We start from the raw sequence: 19,423 nt of genomic DNA, 5'->3' as shown, positions 1-19,423 counted from the left end.
TTCCCATTTCAAGTGTGCCTCAAATGGATGGCTTCTTTCCTTTTAACCGAGAGAGTACATGCTTTGGTGTACTCAAATAATAGCAGTATAGGAAGCAAACAGTGAGAGCCTTCCTTCTCCCAGGCTCAGCCCACTCAGCCTATCCAGAAGATGTCAGGAAGAATGGTTCTGTGTAGAGAATGGCAATGTCCACACTGAGTTGGGAAGCCCATCTTCCTCCTGCCATTGCGCACAGCAACAAAACCCACTACCACTGAGTCCGTCGCTGCTCACAGCAGCTCCATAGAATGCCGGAGAACTGCTCCCAGGGTTCCAGTGCTGTACATCTTCCTCGGGCAGAGGGCCTCCTCTTTCTTCTGTGGAATGGCTGGTGGCTTCAACCTTGAGGGCAGCAGCCCAAGACACAATCCGCTACTCCTTCTCAGAAGGAGGCAGACGGAATAGAGGCTTCCGGGCTAGTTCATCAGAATGGGTAACACAGGAGGCATTCACATCTGTGACCCATAGAGAAAAGCCCTTCCCACTGAGGTGACAAGTTACTTAAGAAAGACGTCAAGAAGCGTGGGTCAAAATTGTGTGGTAGAAGCACTGTGTACAGGATGATGTGCTGTGATAAGCATCGGACATTTGGAGAACCTTTAATTTGCCGTTAGTTGAAACACCAGGAAATCAGAAAGATTCAAGTCATTCCCGTCTCAATATCCATTAACCTAATGATCAAAAAAAAGTTGTATCTACATTTAATTTGTCAAGTAGATCACTTCTGAGGAAAAAAAGAATCTTATATAAAATACTACTTTGCCATAGGGCATCATCAATAGTACTTCGGTAGAAGGAAGGAAAGAGTTAGCATATAATTCAGTCTCTATTCCCAAGAGAGAAGGTGAGGCTGGGCATCTTAATTGTCTAGATTGATGAATCTTTTGGGGGGACTCATCTAGTTTTTCTTTAAAGGGTCAGATTTATTAGGCTATGTATCATATCATCTCTATGAATTCTACTTAATCTTGGTGATTTAGTGGGTTATGTGTTAGGCTACTAAGCAAAAGGTCAGCAGTTTGAAACCACCAGCCACTCCTTGGAAGAAATATGAGATTGTACACTCCCATAAAGTCCCTTCCATACCACCTCTGAAACCCACAGGGGAAGTTCTCCTCTGTTCTCCAGGGTCCCTGTGAGTTTGAAGCAACTCGATAGCAGTGAGCTTGAGCTTGAGTGTGGGCTCTGCCTTTATAGTGTGGAAACAGAAATGGGTGTGTGGGTGTGTCCCAATAAAATTTTATTCATAAAACCAGGTGGATTTTGCTCATGGTCCACCCTTTGTAGACCGTGCTCTACATGAAAGCCCTTAGATTCTCTGTTTCTTCTGGAGGGAGTTTTCTTTAGTTGTGAGTCGATCTTGAACTTTCATTGAACTTCTCCATGAATGGGCTTAATATGGGTCATATCTGGATTAATAGTTAGTTCCAAGAAATGCATAAATGAAAGAAATATTTCATCCCCAGTTACAAATAGGAAAATGTGTGAGTAAATAGGATCTTGCCTGCCCAAGGGCACAAAGTCCCAGTGTCCAGAGGTACTGCCATAGTTAGGATTTTTTCCCCTTTAATTTCTACAACTGGGTCTCTTTAGATGAGTCTCGCCCTAACACCAGCACCTGCTATTTTCCTGCCAGAGTAGGAGAAAGCTGAACTTACCACCGACCAACAGAACCTTCTGCGTTACATTATGGATTCATACAGCAAACAGAGGATGCCTCAGGAAATCACCAACAAAATTGTACGTACACCGTCTGGAAATACGTGGGCTTAAAGTCCACCGTTCTCAGTTTGGAAGGGGAACTTACATCCGACTTGGAAATCATGAGAACCGAGGATTAAAGTTACACATTTAAACTTTGGGCAGCACGGAGCAATTAAAAAGCGAGAAGGCTCACATCCACTTTGGTAATAATAATCGCTTCCAAGGATTTGAGAAATTGTGAGCTTTATAATCTGACTTTGTAATCTGGTTCTTCATGAGTGATTTTACGTATGATTTTATATTGATTTGTCCTTTTCTGGTGACTTATTAATCATTTGTATTTTGTGGCATTTTCCTTAAATTTTAGTTAAAAGAAGAATTCAGTGCAGAAGAAAATTTTCTCATCTTAACTGAAATGGCCACTAGTCATGTACAGATTCTTGTCGAATTCACCAAAAGGCTGCCAGGTATGCCAACATGAGGTGATCGGTCTGCTGCCTGGTACAATCTTCTTGTGGCATTCAGAATCATTTCATTTTTAAGTGGAAATGGTAAAAATGTGTGGGTCTCCTGGATGCATTAAGTTAATATAGCTAACAACCATAGACATGACACATTAAAGCCATAAAAATATCTTTAAAAACAATTTCAAACCAAGGATGTGAGGGGCGATGCTGGGAGAGTGTAGGGTGAGTGGGTTTGAAAGGGGGAACTGATTACAGGGATCCACATGTGACCTCCTCCCTGGGAGAGGGACGGCAGAGAAGGGGGGGAAGGGAGACTCCGGATAGAGCAAGATATGACAAAATAACGATGTATAAATTACCAAGGGCACATGAGGGAGGGGGGAGCGGGGAGGGAGGGGAACAAAAAAGAGGACCTGATGCAAAGGGCTTAAGTGGAGAGCAAATGCTTTGAGAATGATTGGGGTAGGGAATGTATGGATGTGCTTTATACAATTGATGTATGTATATGTATGGATTGTGATAAGAGTTGTATGAGTCCCTAATAAAATGTAAAAAAAGAAAAGAAAAAAAAGAAAGAAAGAAAAGAAAATGATTAGGGCAAAGAATGTACAGATGTGCTTTATACAATTGATGTATGTATATGTATGGACTGTGATAAGAGTTGTATGAGCCCCTAATAAAACGTTTAAAACAAACACAAAACAAAACAAAAAAAAACCAATTTCGATTTATTCTTCCAAACTGGTAAGGATATTGAGACCACGCAAAGTTGTCATTCATTCACTTATTCACCCATCGAGCATCTCTTGATAACTACCATATATACTAAGCACCATTATTTTCAAAAAGAGTGCTTAATGTTATAATTAATTAAATATCCATATATACATACACACACTATTTTGTTTGGGAATGACGGTGGCTTCAGACACATGAGTTGTGTCTAAAAGAAAACACAGGTTTTAAGGTGACGTGTAGGAGAAGGGAAATTTCAAGCCGGAAACAAGAATGGGACTATTAGAGACAAGAGAGAAAATTTGGTGTGACAGACATTCAGAGGTACCTCAGAAGAAAGGCCTGGTGATCTGTATATGAAAGGTCCCAGTCATTGGAAACCCTATGGAACACAGCTCTTTGCTGACCCACATTGGGTGGCTGTGAGTCAGAACTGACCTGACAGCAATGGGTTGGATTTTGGTTTGGGAGCATGTCTTCAGTGTGTCTAGAGGTAATATAGGTTGATACTAAACAGATACGAGTCTCAATAAGTGATCGAAACCTTGTCCCTTGGATGGTAAAGAGCTTCTGGTGATTTTTTTGAAGTGGATGAGAAATGATGAGATTTATGGTGTAGAGAGACGATCCGTCAGCTTGGTCTGTGTTTTTGAGTCAGGAGAGGCATGAGGCAGATCAGTTAGCATGCTATCGCCCCCATCCGAGTGAGAGGGCTGACATATAGAACCAAATGAAGACACATTTCACAAGTAAGAGGGCTTGATGAGCAGTGGTATGTGTGGAGTGAGAAAGATGGATAGGTCCACAGGCGTGCTGATAGAAGGTGAACGTACAGACAGTGGAGTGTGGACGTCTTCCCTCCACATCATCACTGCTATCCTACGCTAACAGATCTAAGGGGATTGAGTGGCTTTCCGAGATAGTAGTACATTAGGAGCATTTGGCTGAGGAAGTAGAACAAATACCTAGTGGAGCAGCATGCTGTGGTGTGCTGTACTGCTGATTGTGATCAGGACAGAGCAGAATTGTCCTAGAGTTCTCCCAGCTGGAGGTCTCCAGGCCTTCCCCCCGCCACCCCACCCCACCCCCCTGAGCCATTGGTAGGTTTGAGCTGGAGACCTTTGAGTTAGCAGTCAAGAGCTGACCCTTGGGGATCTTAATGTAGCAGCATTTTATTGGAATATTGAATTACAGCAGGTAACTCTCTGGCACAGGACTTTAATTAGACATGCTAATGTGCCTTCTACTTGCCAGCATTGTGGAATTATTTTATTAAATGTGTCACAGATACAAGCATCTGCAAAACTCATAAAGTGCGGGGAGAAAGTTCTCGCTATCATCAAGATATGAATATGATCTCATTTCTTTATTAACAATGAAAGAGGAACTTAAGGCATGATATGCTAATTAGGGAGACGGCACTCGGGATCAGAACAAGATTAAATAAGAGCAGAAACTGCGGGGGCGGGGCTGGGGAAAGGTGAAATATGATGTTTGGGGCCACAAATAGGAGAATAATGTTCAGCCCAACTGATGAGTTATTAAACAAAACAAAAAAAGAAATCATTGAAGATAACAACAAAATCTTATTGGTAAGAAGGTAGGCAATATCAGAGAAGCTGCAAATGTTGCATGTCTCTTACATCCCAATACTTAGCACAATCCTTCAGAGAAAGAGTACAAATCATGTTCAATAAGATTTTTTTATTTTAAAGCAGTTACTACTAACTCATTTGTCCACGAGTCCAGCTCATGATGACCCAGGTGTGCCAGAAGGCAACCATGTGCTCCATAGGGCTTCCATTGACTGGCTTATCAAAAGTAGACCCTCAGGGTTTGCTTCCCAGGTGCCTCTGGTAGGACTTGAACCACTGACTTTCATCCATAACATTACTCTCCTCTGTAAATTCCCAGTTACTGTTTAGTCTTTCCTATTCAGACCCCGGCGGCATTCATTGGCCTCTGTATGAAACTCTGTGTGTTCGTGTGCATGCAAATATATACGTGTGTGCTGTGTGGACCTACTTATTGATCCGACGACTTGACAATAATTACACACCAGACACTGGGAAAGAGATGCGAAAAACCCAAAGTCTTACCCCTAAGGATTTTACAGTCTAGTAAAAGAGTCAAACAACCAACAGTTAATCACATAGATCTCTAATTCCTTCAGGTTGTGGTCACAGCTTGAACAAAAATAAAGCAGATAGGGGTTAGTGAGCATTGGGGGGTGTTGTTTCAGGGAAGCTAACTTCGGGTGTTGCTATGAGTTGAAACCAACGTGTGTGTGTGTGTGTAAAACCCCTGAGACAGAAACCAACGTGTGTGTGTGTGTGTGTAAAACCCCTGAGACAGAAGCAGTCTGTGTTCAGAGCATAAACAGAGGTCATAGAGAGAGCAGGGCGATCTAAGAAGCAGAGGAGGAGAAATCAAGACCAGAGAGGCGACCAGAGTCGGTACCATTTTGTAAAAGCTGCGTTTGTTTTCAGGGTCACTGCAACACAATACCACAAACAGGGTGTTTAATAAAAGAAAGTTACTGTCCCACAGTTCTAAAGGCTAGACGTCCGAGTCAACGTGCCAACCCGGCCATATTCCTTCCAAAGTTTACAGGAGAAAATCCTTGTCTCTCCCAGCTTCTGGTAGCTCCAGAGTTCCTCGACTTGTAGATACATGCTCACATGATCTCCCTCCTCCCTCCTCCCTCTTCCTGCTTCCCTCCTCCCTCCTCCCTCCTCCCTTCTCCCTCCCCTCTCCCCTCTCCCCTGCCCCCTATCCCCTCTCCCCTCTCCCCTCTCTCCTCCCTCCTCCTCTCCTCTCCTCTTCTCCCTTCTCCTTCTTCTCTCTCTCTCTCTCTCTCTCTCTCTCTCTCTCTCTCTCTCTCTCTCTCTCTCTCTCTCTCTCTCTCTCTCTTTCAGTTTGGACCAACCCTGCTCCATGAGGACCTCATGTTACCTGCTAACCTCTTAAAAGATTCAATTTCCAAATAAGCCATGTTCACAGCTACCAGAGGTTAGGGCTTAAATCTATGTTTTGGAGAAACAAAATTTAATCTATACCACAGGCAAATTACCAAACTTTGGTTTTGTAGTTATTAGGTACATAGCCCTGAGGGAGCCACACCAAAGACTTAGAAGCCTGAAGAAGGATTTTATATGTCTAGGCAGTGTTAATATCTCTAATTTTCTCTACCCTTATTGTATAGTGCTGAGCTTGGATAGATATTACAACGTGACTTTCATCGGTTTTGTTGAAAATGATACCTATTCTCTAGAGGGTAATATTTCTTGTGTCAGCCAAATAGCCTTTAAGCCTCTGAATTTACATAAAAATGCTGCTGTTATTTACCCTTGACCCTGTGACATCAGTTGTGACAAAAATAGTGACTCAAAGAGACTTAGTCAGACTACCTCCATCTTCTAGGGATTGCTTCATTTTAATCAGCCTTCTCCCTCCATGTGTGTGAATTTCTAGGTCTATGTATCTGTATATGTGCCCTTGAGGGGCACAAATGGTTTGTGTCCAACTACTAACCTAAAGTTTCACCACTTAGTGATGCCGGAGAAGAAAGGTCTGGCAATCTGCTTCTGTAAATGCTGCAATAAACACGCACTCAGAATACCCAGAGCAATTCTGCTCCGCAACACAGGAGGGCACCATGACACCATGAATCAGAAGGGGCTTGAGGGCAACAGACTTATGCCAACATATGCGGAACCATGCCCCTTGCCACCAAAAGGACTCTGACTCATAGAGGCCCTGGAGAAGGTTTCTGAGCCTATAAACCTTCACATAGGAGCAGATGGTCTCAACTTCTCCCCACGAGTCACTGGTGGCGAGGAGCCACCGATCTTTGTCCATCTGAAGACTGTGTAACATTTTCCAGCAAAACCAATATGTCATGTCGTGGTATCCAAGTTCAGCGCTGTATCATGAGGGTAGAGACATAGGAAGCCTTGACTACATGAAGAAATTAACATGGTCTGGGAAATTCAAGAGCCTTCTCAAGGAGCCCTGGTGGTGTAGTGGTGATGCTTTGGGCTGTGAGCCACAAGTTCAGCAGTTTGAAGCCACCAATTGCTCTTTGGGAGAAAGTCTGGGCTTTCTCCTCCTGCGTAGAATATTCCAGTCTCAGAAAGCCCAAGGGGAAAGGCTACCTTGTTGTATAGGGTCACCAGGTCCTGCCACTGACTGGACAGCTGAGCTTTTGAGTATCCAGGCATATGAGGCGTTTGTTGTGAATTGGACAGCATCTTCCTCAACATAAAATTTGGCATGGACTGACATCGCTTTTGCCTAACCTGTTCACTAAACCCTACTCAGTGAAAATAAAGCCAACTTCTATTTGGGGGAGTGGAATAGATTCGCGTGGACTCCATTTGACCAAGTCATCTGAAAACAGTAGCCCAAATCGCTTTCTGGATATGTGACCACACAGTAGTCTAAGCTCCTTGATATTGACTTGATTATCATCTTATCAGGATTCCAGACTTTAGACCACGAAGATCAGATCGCTTTACTGAAGGGATCCGCAGTGGAAGCTATGTTTCTCCGTTCCGCAGAGATTTTCAATAAGAAACTCCCAGCTGGGCATGCTGACCTCCTGGAAGAAAGAATCCGAAAGAGCGGTAAGTGGTTTGGTTAGGGCACGCGAGTTTTGTTTTCTGTAAGTCGGGATAGAGGCGCTCGATCAAAGCTGTGCTCATGGCTCCCTTTGCCTACCCGCCCACTGCCATAATGTCCATTCTCACTCATAACGTGGGTGGAGTCATTCTAACTCATCATCGGGTTTCTGAAGCTGTCCCTGGGAAAGAGAGGGCCAATGGCTTGCCGGGAGGTGGACGGTAAGAAAGCTAGAGTCTGTGTCCTAACCACTATGTAGCTGCCTCACAAGAGACATAAAGAAGCAACAACAAGAGCTACACAGTTTAACTCACTAATGGTCCAATACTGAGAGACCAGGAGCCCTGATGGCGCTGTCAGCAGTTCAAAACCCATCCATTGCAGCTGTCTACTTGGGTAGAGATCTACGAATCAGAATGGACTTGATGGCAGTGGGTTCGGGTACAGTGATAGGGAAGGTCAAGAGACACTGAAATGAATGACCAAGATTTCTATGCAATTTATCCGTGGGACACATTCAAGCAGATTAAGTTCTCATTCTTGAGGGAGTTTATACATGGGGGTAAGAGTGGATGAGATGAAAAGACTTCTCAAGACCTTTTCTACTTAAAGGGTTGTCTAGGACAAGCTTCAATAAATTTTAAATCAGTATTTTAAAAAGAAATAGGAAGGAGCATTTCTGGTGGTTCTGCACCTGTGACAGAAGTACAAGGATTGAAAACACATCTTAAACATTGTGGCGATGGATGGCATGAGGGCCACACCCACCCTGCTCTGCTTACACAAGGGAGATGGAGGATCTGCTTCTGCACCAGCTCAAGGCCAAGTGCCCCAGGGCAGCAGTCAGATGTTCCTCCCTCTTCTATCCTTCTTTTACCCGATTTACCCTATTCTGAGAACTGTTTCTCCTACAGCATTCTCCTTCTCTGCGGGGCTCCATAATCTATTGTAATGTCTACACAGAACTCACAGACAATATTCACGGTCATAGGGGGTTATCAGGGGCTTCTTAACGGGTCAGGATCAGAAAATCTTAAGGACACAGTCCTGTGTCCACAGCAGCATCTCTTTGTTGCCCTGCTGGCAGGTATGTCTGTTTGAATCTTCGTCTCTCAGTCCTGTGGTCCCTTGCCCTCTGACTCCATGGGCCAGGAAACCTGGGGCCAGGAAGCCCGCTGCCTCTCCATCTCACTGCAGCTCGGCTCCTCGGTCCTGGCTCGTGGTTTGCTAGCTGGGACTTCTGGTTCCCCTACAGCCTTCACTATTTTAGGCAGGTTGGTGGCTTTCTTTCTTGGCAGTCACAGGCCTCTCTCCCTTCTCACTTCGGAGCTAACTCATCTACTCCCCAGAGGAAAGGGGAAACGGAGCAAACTTTGAATGACGATGCTCTACCCCTTGTTCACCTGCTCCCACCCAGTTACAGTAGGCTGTGGAGGGAAGAGCCATATCAAGCAATTTCACTTTGTCACGGTTTTCCCATTGTGTTTTCTTCTCTGAATTGAAAACTGAAAATACAAAATAGCATTCCTGATAGATTGAAAAACACATACTTTTTAAAGCGCATATCATTCTTATGGATTTATTAATTCAATGAATATTTAAGGTTAAGGCCATGGTGGGGGCAGTGAAGAGATGAGTCAGGTTGTTCCCTTGCCTTTAAGAAGCCTTTCTCTAGTAAGAAGACAGGAGGCGTACATAGATGGTTGTGTCAGGCAGGGTTCTCTAGAGAAACGAAACCAGGACACTTCGGATTATACATATATGGATAGGTTTATACAGCGAGAAGGAATAAAACAGCTAATTAGTCCACACAGCAGCACAGAGGGCTCAGCTCAATTCACTTTCTTGGAACAGTTAATATACTGGAAGTTCTTCCATTCTCATGGGTTGCCAGGTCCAAGGTCAAGGAAGCAGACACTGGAGTCCTCCCACAGGCAAGGCAGGCGCAGCAAGCAGCAGGGTGGTTTACCAACAGTCAGTAGCTTGGCAGCTTAGCAAAGCAGGACCGATGGGATATCGAACACAAACAATGCAAGGTGCCTGGATCTGCCAACCTCAAGCTCAAATGATCTATGCAGCAGCAGCATGGAGAAGCAGGTCTCAAAGGAGCCTCAAGCTCTAGTGACATGATCCATGGGTTGGCCTGGTTCATAGGTAGTATAGCCCACAGGTTGAGGCAGAGAACTAGCTCCAGGAGCAGTGAACACACTCCAGCATGCTCTGATCACCAGAGAGCAAAAGAGAGAGGAGTGGGCCTTGCAGAACTATTTATCTCTTGGCCTTCCAATCCAACTGTGACCTGATTAATCCCCATGTCCCTATTAGTCAGGTTGGCACACTAAAACCTAACTATCACAGTGGGTCAGCAATAGCCCGGATGGGATATTGAACCTAAGCAATACAAAACGACAGGATCCACCAACCTCAAGCTCAAGTGATGTATGCAGCATGGCACAGTAGGTCTCAAAGGAGCCTCAGGCTCTAACAATAGGATCCTCAATCCATCCGTTGGCTTGGCCCAAAGGAGGTGTAGCATACGTGTTGAGGCAGAGAACTAGTCAAAGCAGCAGCATGTTGGTCCAATCACCAGAGAGCAAGAGAGACAAGCCTGGGCCTGTTAGAGTCATTTATCTCTTTGCCCTACAATCCAACTGCAGCCTGATTAATCCTACATGTTCCTCATGGCCAGGTTGGCACAATAAACCTAACTATCACAATTGTTATACTAAAATGTGGAAGAGAAAAACTAAATGAGAGGGGTAGCTTCTCCTTGGGAGTCTTCTGGCAGGGTTTTATTTGAGCAGGGCCTTGAATGATGTTTGAGTGCGATACTGAGGATGGTGGTGAAGAGAGAGGGACCAGCAGGAAGAAAGGGAGCAGGTGAGAATCTCAGGGGAAACACACCAAAATAAGACTGAGGCGTGGAGCAGGATCAGATTGCAGGTGACATTAAAGAGGTGAGAAAAGAAATGTCAGAACCAGATGGCTGAGGGCCTTGAATGCTGTGCTAAAGATGTTATTCTTTATCTCCTAAGTAATAGGAAGACACTGAAGAGGTGGGGAAGCGTCAACCCCCTGCTTCAAATGGTCACCCTTCCAGGAATGTTAGCATAAGCCAGGACAAGGGGACAGCTGTTAGGAGGTGAGCGCTTTCAAGGATGTGATCCTGGCTTCCGGAGGAATGGAGAGAGGAGAGCAAGCTGAGGTGGCCATCATTGAAGCTTTTGCACTCTTTGAAAACTGTGTGTTAAGGCGTGTCGATTCTGATCTGAACCTTAATCCTGTGTGTGTGTGTGTGTGTGTGTGTGTGTGTGTGCATGTGTGTTCAGGTTGAGGGTAAGGATGAAGAAAGGAGTGAATCTGGTCGCCACCAGGACGATCTGTTGGACTTGTTGCTTTTCTTCTCCTAATGAATTCCATTATTTCGATGAACCCTTTAGTAAAGTACTCGGCCTGCTTCCTGAGTGTCTTGTTTTTGAAACTATAAGTAAGTAGTAATTGACCATTCAATTCAGGAATAGTTATAGGGTGCAAGCTGCTGCCGTTTCATGTGTATTGACTCAATTGTTAGTTTAGACTATAATTTGTGGTTCTCTGTTTACACAGAAAATTAATATGGTGGATGGCGCTCTTGGTTGGTAACTTTTCCTGATTTCCAGGAACCGGATGTCTGTAGTGCTCTTTTCACAAGACCCATACATCGAATTTTAATGTTTTTAAAGCTAATGAAATAAAAAGGCGTTTTGGCTCATGTGGCATTTAAAAAAATTACAGATAAACCTCTTTCTTTACTGAGAGATCCTACTCTAATGTGTGTTTTAGTTTATACATTGAGAGACAGCGATAATTAAGAGGAGTGTCTTTGGAATTTGGCTTGATCTAGGGCTACTACTTATTAGGTATGTGTCCTATATTTTTAAAAGCTTTAAAAATAGGTCCTCTAATTAGTCTGGGGAGGAAGACGAGGCTTTCCACTGCCATAAACAATGACCGTCTTAGAACCCCACAGGCTCCGTTCTGCCCTGTCCTAGAGAGTCGCTAGGAGCCAGCATGGACTTGATGGCAGTGAGTTGTTGTTGTTTTTTTTTTCATCAAATAGTTTTATCTTTTTAAAATCAGAGCTGACTTTAATATTTTTCCTGCAGTCTTACCTGGATTTTGACATTAGATTGTCCTTTCTTTCACTTATAGTTCACCACAGGCACTAAATGCGTGCTTATATTGCAGTAGATGCTCATGAGGAACAAATGGAATGAATGAATGGAGATTTGTCTGAAGCTATGAATCTTGCCCCTTTGTGTACTTTTCAAATGGTCCTTGCCATGAATATCAGGTTGACTGGTATCATCCTGTCCAGCAATTAGCCTACCATGTGCCTCTTCTCCAGACCTTACCTAGAGTAATTAATTTGGGGGAAGACAGCCTTCACATTTGAAGATGAGAAATGGAAACAACGGCTAGGTTTGGGGAGCTGTGCTAGCTCTCCTTCTTCTCAAGCATGAGTCATTTAAAGTTGATTCAGGGAACAACAGGTGATCCACATCGGTGGTGAGGAGGGTGTAGGAGGCCTCGTAGGGCATGACCAAGGGCAATGCAACCGAGAGGAATTACTGTAACATCAATGAAGGTTGAGCATGATAGAGGGACAAGAGGAAAGTAAAAAGAAATAGAGAAAAGAGCTAAGAGGTAAAGGGCATTTATAGATGTCTAAATACAGGCATTTACATATGTAAATACATTTTATATGAGGATATGGAAATAGATCTATATGCATATATGTATAGATTTAGTATTAAGGTAGCAGATGAACACTGGGCCTCCACTCAAGTACTCCCTCAGTGCAAGAATACTTGGTTATAGTAAACTGGCATTCCATGATGCTCACCTTCCCGACACAATTGCTGAAGACAATGTGGATGCATACACAAATGTGGTGCAGAAAGCTGATGGTGCCCAGCTATCAAAAGAGATAGTGTCTGGGGTCTTAAAGGCTTGAAGGTAAACAAGCGGCCATCCAGCTCAGAAGCAACAAAGCCCACATGGAAGAAGGACACCAACCTGTGTGCTCACACTCCAGCATGCTCTGGGATGCCAAAGGGATCAGTTATCAGGCATCAAAGAACAAAAAACTCATACCATTTTGAATGAGGGGGAGAGCGGAGTGGAGACCCAAAGCCCATTTGTAGGCAACTGGACATCCCCTTACGGAAGGGTCTGGGGGAGGAGATGAGCCAGTCAGGGTACAGTGTAGCAACGAGAAACATACAACTTTCCTCTAGTTCTTAAATGCTTCCCCCTCCCCCATCATGATCCCAATTCTACCTTACAAATCTGGCTAGACCAGAGGATGTACACTGGTACAGATAGGAACTGGAAACACAGGGAATCCAGGGCGGATGATCCCTTCAGGACCAATGGTGAGAGTGGTGATACCGGGAGGGGTGAGGTGGAAAGGTGGAACCAATTACAAGGATCTACATATTACCTCCTCCCTGGGGGACAGACAACAGAAAAGTGGATGAAGGGAGACGTTGGACAGGGCAAGATATGACAAAATAATTTATAAATTTTCAAGGGTTCATGAGGGAGTGGGGAGTGGGCAGGGAGGAGAAAAAATGAGGAGCTAATGCCAGGGGCTTAAGTGGAGAGCAAATGTTTTGAGAATGATGAGGGCCATGAATGTACAAATGTGCTTTACACAATTGATGTATGTATGGATTGTGATAAGAGTTGTATGAGCCCCTAATAAAACAATTTTTTAAGTTGATTCATGTGCTAGGGCAGAAAAATGTGCACACACTCTCTGCTGTATTCACTGAAATGGTTTGAAAAGGTTACATCTGAAGTGGAATGATGCAGCAGCTGCCCCATCTCTGTCCTGAGTGCTCAGCTTCTATTTGTTCTCTGTGTTAGGCCTGGTTGATTAGAGAAACAAATCCAGTGACACTCAGAGATGTATAAGAAAGAAATTTCTATCAAAGAGTAATTGTATATTAAGAAAACATCCAGCCCAGTCCAGACCAAGTCCTTAAATCCAATATTAGTCCATAAATACCTCTTCGGACTCATGCAGCACATGCAATGATGCAAAATGCAGGAAGATCCCAGGCTGGTGGGTGCAAAGTCTTGTGGATCCAGTGGTAGTAGAAGCATCTCCAGGGCTCTCACAGGCCTCAGTGTGGCTCCACGTGGCTTGTGAATAGGAAGGTGAAAGGAGAGAGAAAGAGAGAGAGAGAGAGAGAGAGAGAGAGAGAGAGAGAGAGAGAGAGAGAGAGAGAGAAAGTGTGGCCCGACTCCAGGGAGAAGGAGAGAGGGAGGCCAGCCTTAGAAAGCCATTTCTGTGACCTTGATGGATAGTATAAACTCCGCCCACTTGTTCCTATGGAAGCCATGTTGGCACAGAAAACCTACAATCATATTCTCTTCGTCTGGCTCCGTCAAATCTCCTGGGTCCTGAGCCAAGTCCTCCCCCCCACTGCCATCAAATCAATTATCAGTCATAGTGACTTTATATAGAATTTCCAAAACCATACTAACTCTATCTAGTGTTTCTAATACTGTAAATCTTTATGGGAGCAGACAGCCTCTTCTATCTCCCAAAGGGAAGCTGGTGGGTTTGAACCACCAACCTGTGGTTAGCAGCCCGGTACCTTACCCCTAGCATCACCAGTCTCCATATCTAGTGTCTCACTACTACGAAGACCTCCCTCGGGGTGGCTGCAGTGGAACATGTCCCTTCTCACTCTGATTCAGCTGAGAGAAAAATTGTTTTCAAAAAAGCTTACTAGAAAACTAAGAGGGAAAAAAAAGAAAACTAAGAGGGAGACCTTGCGTTTTTATAAAAGCCATATATGCATACTGCACAGATCTATTAATCATAGTATTAAAATGACCAATGATTCATCATGTACTATATGTCAGGCTCTATTCTGTTTGTGTGAATGTGAGCTCTACTAGAGGCTACAACCAAGATGAGATTAGACTTATCATTGGGGCAAATGCCTCTGAAGAAAGGAGGCCTGGTAGCATAGTGGTTTATATATTGAGCTTCAAATTACAAGGTCAGCAGTTCAAATCCACCAGCCACTCAGAGGGAGAAAGATGAGGCTTTCCACTCCCATAAAGAGTTCATCTCAACTCAACTATCAGTGAGTTTATGCCAACTAATACTAACCTGATAGGACAGGGCAGGGTAGAATTGCCCCTGTGAGTTTCCAAGACTGTAACTCTTAATGGGAATCAAAATGACTGGTTTTCTCCTGTGGAGCGACTGGTGGTTTTGACCCACTAACCCTGCAGATTGCAGCTCCATGTAACCTCTACCCCACCAGTAAAGAGTTACAGTTTCATAAACCCAGAGGGACAATGCTATTTGGTCCTATTGGGTCATGATGAGTCGGAATCATCTCGATGGTGGTGAGTTTCTTGAAAGCTTCAGAAGAATAAAGGAGACACCAGCCGCCCTATTCACTCTTCCCCCACTGGCTACCCTCCCTCGGTCATTTGGACAGTTGCACTGTCACAAATGACACTCCTGGTTGTGAAGGCACGTGGTTTTCACTCTTCTTACCATGTTCTGTCTTCATAAGTTTTAGGACACAGCTTCTGTGGGCTGTGAGATGCAGCTAATGAGAAGGAGTCAAGGGCTAGATCTTGGTAGACCACTGTAATGGGTCAGGATCTTTGAGAAAGCCCTGGGAATTAGTAACAGGCAGGCAACAAAGGAGGGGTCTGGGTGAGCATAAGAGGATTTCAGGAGTGCTTTCTGTGGTGGGTTAAGTGTTTGTTGGGCTACTCACCACAAATTTGGTGGTCGAACCTACCTTGGGAGAAGGAAGAAGCTGTGTGCTCCCATAAAGGTTTACGGTCTTGGGGCCCCTAGATAGAGTTGCTATGCATCAGAATTGCCTCAACAATGGCAGTGGGTTTGGTTTCTGGTTATGCACCAGAATGGAAGAGTATGTCAGATACACGGTACAGTTCCACATAGGATGTGGGCTTCACGGAAGTGCGGTCAAGCCCCAAGAGAACTGCTTAGAATAGGAGGGCTCCCCAGATGTGGTCAGTGGGTCAAGACAGGGATCATCGAAAGGAATAAGGCCAGAGCCGCATCCCTAGAATAAGATCTAACCTGAGGATCGCCATAGTTTCTGAACTCTGGGGCAGGGCGGAACCGATTGGTGAGAGCAGAGTGGTTCCATCCATAAAGACACAGGAGCTCCAGGAACGAGGCCCGACTGCATGCTTACATGCAGACTCCTCTGGGTTCTTAAACGGATGCTTACATGCAGACTCTTTTCGGTTTTTACTGACTTAAATTTCTGGAGTCTCTCTGTACTTGATATATCAGCTGCCTCCAGGAGGCAGAAACAAATGTTCTGGCTCTTCCATGTCTTGTCTATCCCTTTTACAAATTTAGCATTTTCCAGTTTCTTCTTCTTTTTTAAGGGAGATTTCTAATTAACAGATCAGTTGTAAAGTAGAGATAACTAATACTCCCTAAACCTTAAGAATTGCTTAACCTTTTTTTTACCAAGGTTGTCATCTCAGACTACATCCCCAAATTTCTCAGGTTGGAGGCTCATAAGTCGTCCTTCTTTCTTTAGGAACTGATTGTTCCCATTTGTTTCTGTCAAGATGGTAACCTCCAATAACCATGAGAGACTCTTTCTATCAGGACGTTCATTGTTTTTGTTTACACCTTTACTCAGTTTTTTCAACACTTTAACTGAGTACTTGCTATGGGCCAGGTTCACTGGGACACAGAAACTAATACAATAATGTCATAACCTTTAGATACTTCATCTTCTAGAAAGAATAGATGTGAAAAGAACTGATTGCAATTGAGTATCACCTAGACATTAAGCTAGAGGCTTCAACGGTAATGCGAGATATATTCATTTCTATCTTGTAACATCTGACCAAGGAGAGCAGACCTGGTAGAAGGCAGTTCACAAGGGTAAGGACCCAGGCTCCCTCTGTCTTGCTGCTCATCCTTCCATAGAGTGTTGACTGAATCTGCAGTGTCCACAATGGCTCACCACCACACCCACATTCCAGCCAGGTGAGGGGAAAAGAAGGACCCGTGGTGGCTTAGTGGATTGGGTGTGGAATGGCTAACCATAAGGTCAACAGTTTGAACCTACCAACTGCCCTTTGGGACAAAGTTTGTCTGCTCCCACAAAGATTTACAGCCTCTGAAACCCAAAGAGGCAGTTCTATTCTGTTCTATAGAGTGGCTGTGTGTTGGAATCAACGTGATAGCCGTAAGACCCTCCCTGCAATGCAATGTTCCAGCAGCAGCACACAGGATTCCCTCCACATCCCATTGGCAAGAGCTTAGTTTCCTGGTCACACCCAGATTTAAGGGGAGCTGAAAAAACCATCTTTATTCTGGGCAGTCTTATGCCCAATTAAGAATTATCTTTCTACATTATAGAACATTGTTTCTCAACTGGGAGGATTTTGCCTCTCAGGGATATTTAGCAAGTATGGAGACTTTTTTTATTGTCATGACTGAAAAGGAAGAAATATTACCGACATCTGATGGGCAGAGAGGCAAGGGACGCTGGCTCCCACTGCAAGAAATGATCTGGCTGAATTATCAGTAGTTCATCGGTTGAAAAACCCTGTCTTGAGAAGGAGAGTGTGGATATTAGGGGACAAGTAACAGGGTCTTCTCCGTGTGATGTGCTGTAGTGAACATTTGGAAAGGTGGACAGCAGGATGGCACTTTATTCCAGATGTTTCTATCTATATATTGAGTGACTCATTCAACATGTATACAGGGGTACCTAAAAAAAAAAAAAGCTCCGCTGGGCAGAGCTCTCATAGTACAAATTTTTCACACTAGGTGAGCATCCAGCAACTCACTCTGAGTTAGTGTAACCTGTGGCGTCACCTGGGAAGGTTCTCTCTGGTCACAGTGAATTTTTGCGTAAAAGCAGTTTTACTCAAACCTTGTTTTTTGTAATTTAAGAGAACAGCATGTAGTTGTGACATTTTGTTTCCTGCTTGGGAAAAATGCCACAGAAGCTGCTGTGATGTTGAACACAGTTCACAAGGACAGCACTATGGGAAAAACTCAAGTGTATGAGTGGTTTTCTCATTTCAAATGAGGTGAAATGTTGATTGTTGACAAACCTCGTTCTGGACGTCTGTCAACTTCCTGAACAGATGAAAATGTCAACTTATAGTGCATTGGAGTTCATTCCACCAGGTCAGACTGTTAATCAAGCTTTCTATTTAGAAGTTCTTAAAAGGATTACATAACAAAGAAGCCCTGATCTGTGGCTGAAGGGACACTGGTTTTGCCACCACAATAATGCACCTCCTCACACAGCCATCTCTGTGTGCAAGCTTTTGGCAATAAACAGCATGCCTCTCTATCCCCAAGCACCTGACTCACCTGACCACACAGTTCAATGTCCCGTGTTTCTGCCAATGAAGAGGGACATGAAGAGACAGGGATAGAACATAGAAGAGGTGAAGAAAAAAACAAGGGAGGCGCTGCCAGCCATCCAAACAGATGAGTTTGAAAAATGTTTCCAAGAATGGAATGGAATCTGAGGTTTGCCCAATGTATTAACTGAAATGGGGAGTATTTTGATGGCTACAAGGTTGTTTTGGGGGAAAAAATTAATACATAGCTTTGGGAAAAATTTTTGTTCTTTGGGGGGGTGGTTCCCCCTCGTACATTGAAAACTTGCATTGTTCCGAGCATTCTGTGGTGATAGTGGTGTCTTCCTCTAGGAAATCACAAAGAGGTAGGGAAGTTGGGTAAGCAAATACTTGTGAATTTAGGGGCAGGCGGGAAACACTATACGAAAAGTACAGGCAAAATGAAACGAGAACATGTCGTGGATTGAGTTGTGTCCCTCAAAAATGTGTGTTAACTTGACTAGGCCAGACGTCCCAATATTGTGTGGCTACCTTCCATGTTGTGATTGGAATGATGCAATTTTCCCAAATCCTAACCTCTGTATGTTAATAAGGCAGGGTTAGGTGGGTCATCTTTGGATTCACAGCCTTGAAAGAAGGATGATTTAAGAGCCGCCCATGTGCCCATATGCAAATCATCGGTGGATTTGAGTGAGACTTTTGATCTTGCAAGAGCTAAAAGGAGAGAGAAGGGCAAAGAGGACATGGCTATTTTGAAGAAAGAAAAGGCAGACCCAGGGTCACTGCACTGGGAATCTCAGCCACACTTGATACTGAGGCACATGGACCCCTGCAAGGAACGCCAGGATATTGGAAGAGACAAGGATCTTCCCCAGAACCAAGGAAAAGAATAAGCCTTCCCCTGGAGCTGGTCCCCTGCAATGTGACTTCTGGACCGCTAAACTGTGAGAGAAGAAATTTGTGTTCGGCAAAGCCATCCACTTTCTGTTCTTCCTGCTCTAGCAGCAGTAGAAAACGCAGTGCTTTAAAAAGTGCCTGCCTTCCTGCGTGAGTCCGCTTGGTGAATCTGGAAAGGACCGTAAAGCTGATCATTGAATTGAGGAGGACTATGATTAGGGACCCGGGAAGCTCCAAAAAGCCTTAGAAAGTTGCCCCAGGTAGAGAAGCAAGTTCAAAGAGTCGAGGAGAGAGAGCATCTGTGTACAAAATGCAAAAGTTAGGAGTTGTGGTGGCGTAATGATGATGCATTGAGCTGCTCACGACAGAATGCAAAAGTGGCTTGATAGTGTTGCACAATGATCGTTTTGAAGCCGAGAGCAGACAGTGCTGGGTTAGGAAGGACAGCGAAGACCGCAAAAGTAACGTAATTTAGCTCTTCTATCATGGGGACGCGATATGACCATGGCTGGACCTCACAGAGCTCTCTCTAGTAGTAATGAGAAGGGGGGTTTGGG

General features: G+C 44.3%; 1 protein-coding gene across 2 annotated transcripts in view; it reads left to right on the top strand.

The window, feature by feature from the left end:
• Positions 1-19,423, top strand: part of NR1H4 (nuclear receptor subfamily 1 group H member 4) — a 104,117-nt gene that overhangs the window by 70,735 nt on the left and 13,959 nt on the right. For both annotated transcript variants that reach the window (XM_075552718.1, XM_075552717.1), the window contains exons 6-8: positions 1,681-1,779; positions 2,111-2,210; positions 7,427-7,573. In XM_075552718.1, the coding sequence (XP_075408833.1) occupies positions 1,681-1,779; positions 2,111-2,210; positions 7,427-7,573 (346 nt within the window). The remainder of the gene's footprint in view (positions 1-1,680; positions 1,780-2,110; positions 2,211-7,426; positions 7,574-19,423) is intronic.

This window comes from Tenrec ecaudatus, chromosome 6 (genome assembly GCF_050624435.1).
Source record: "Tenrec ecaudatus isolate mTenEca1 chromosome 6, mTenEca1.hap1, whole genome shotgun sequence".
NCBI classification, from domain to species: Eukaryota; Metazoa; Chordata; class Mammalia; order Afrosoricida; family Tenrecidae; genus Tenrec; species Tenrec ecaudatus.
The sequence above is the reverse complement of the archived record's forward strand: the minus strand, read 5'-3'. Positions and strand labels throughout refer to the sequence as shown.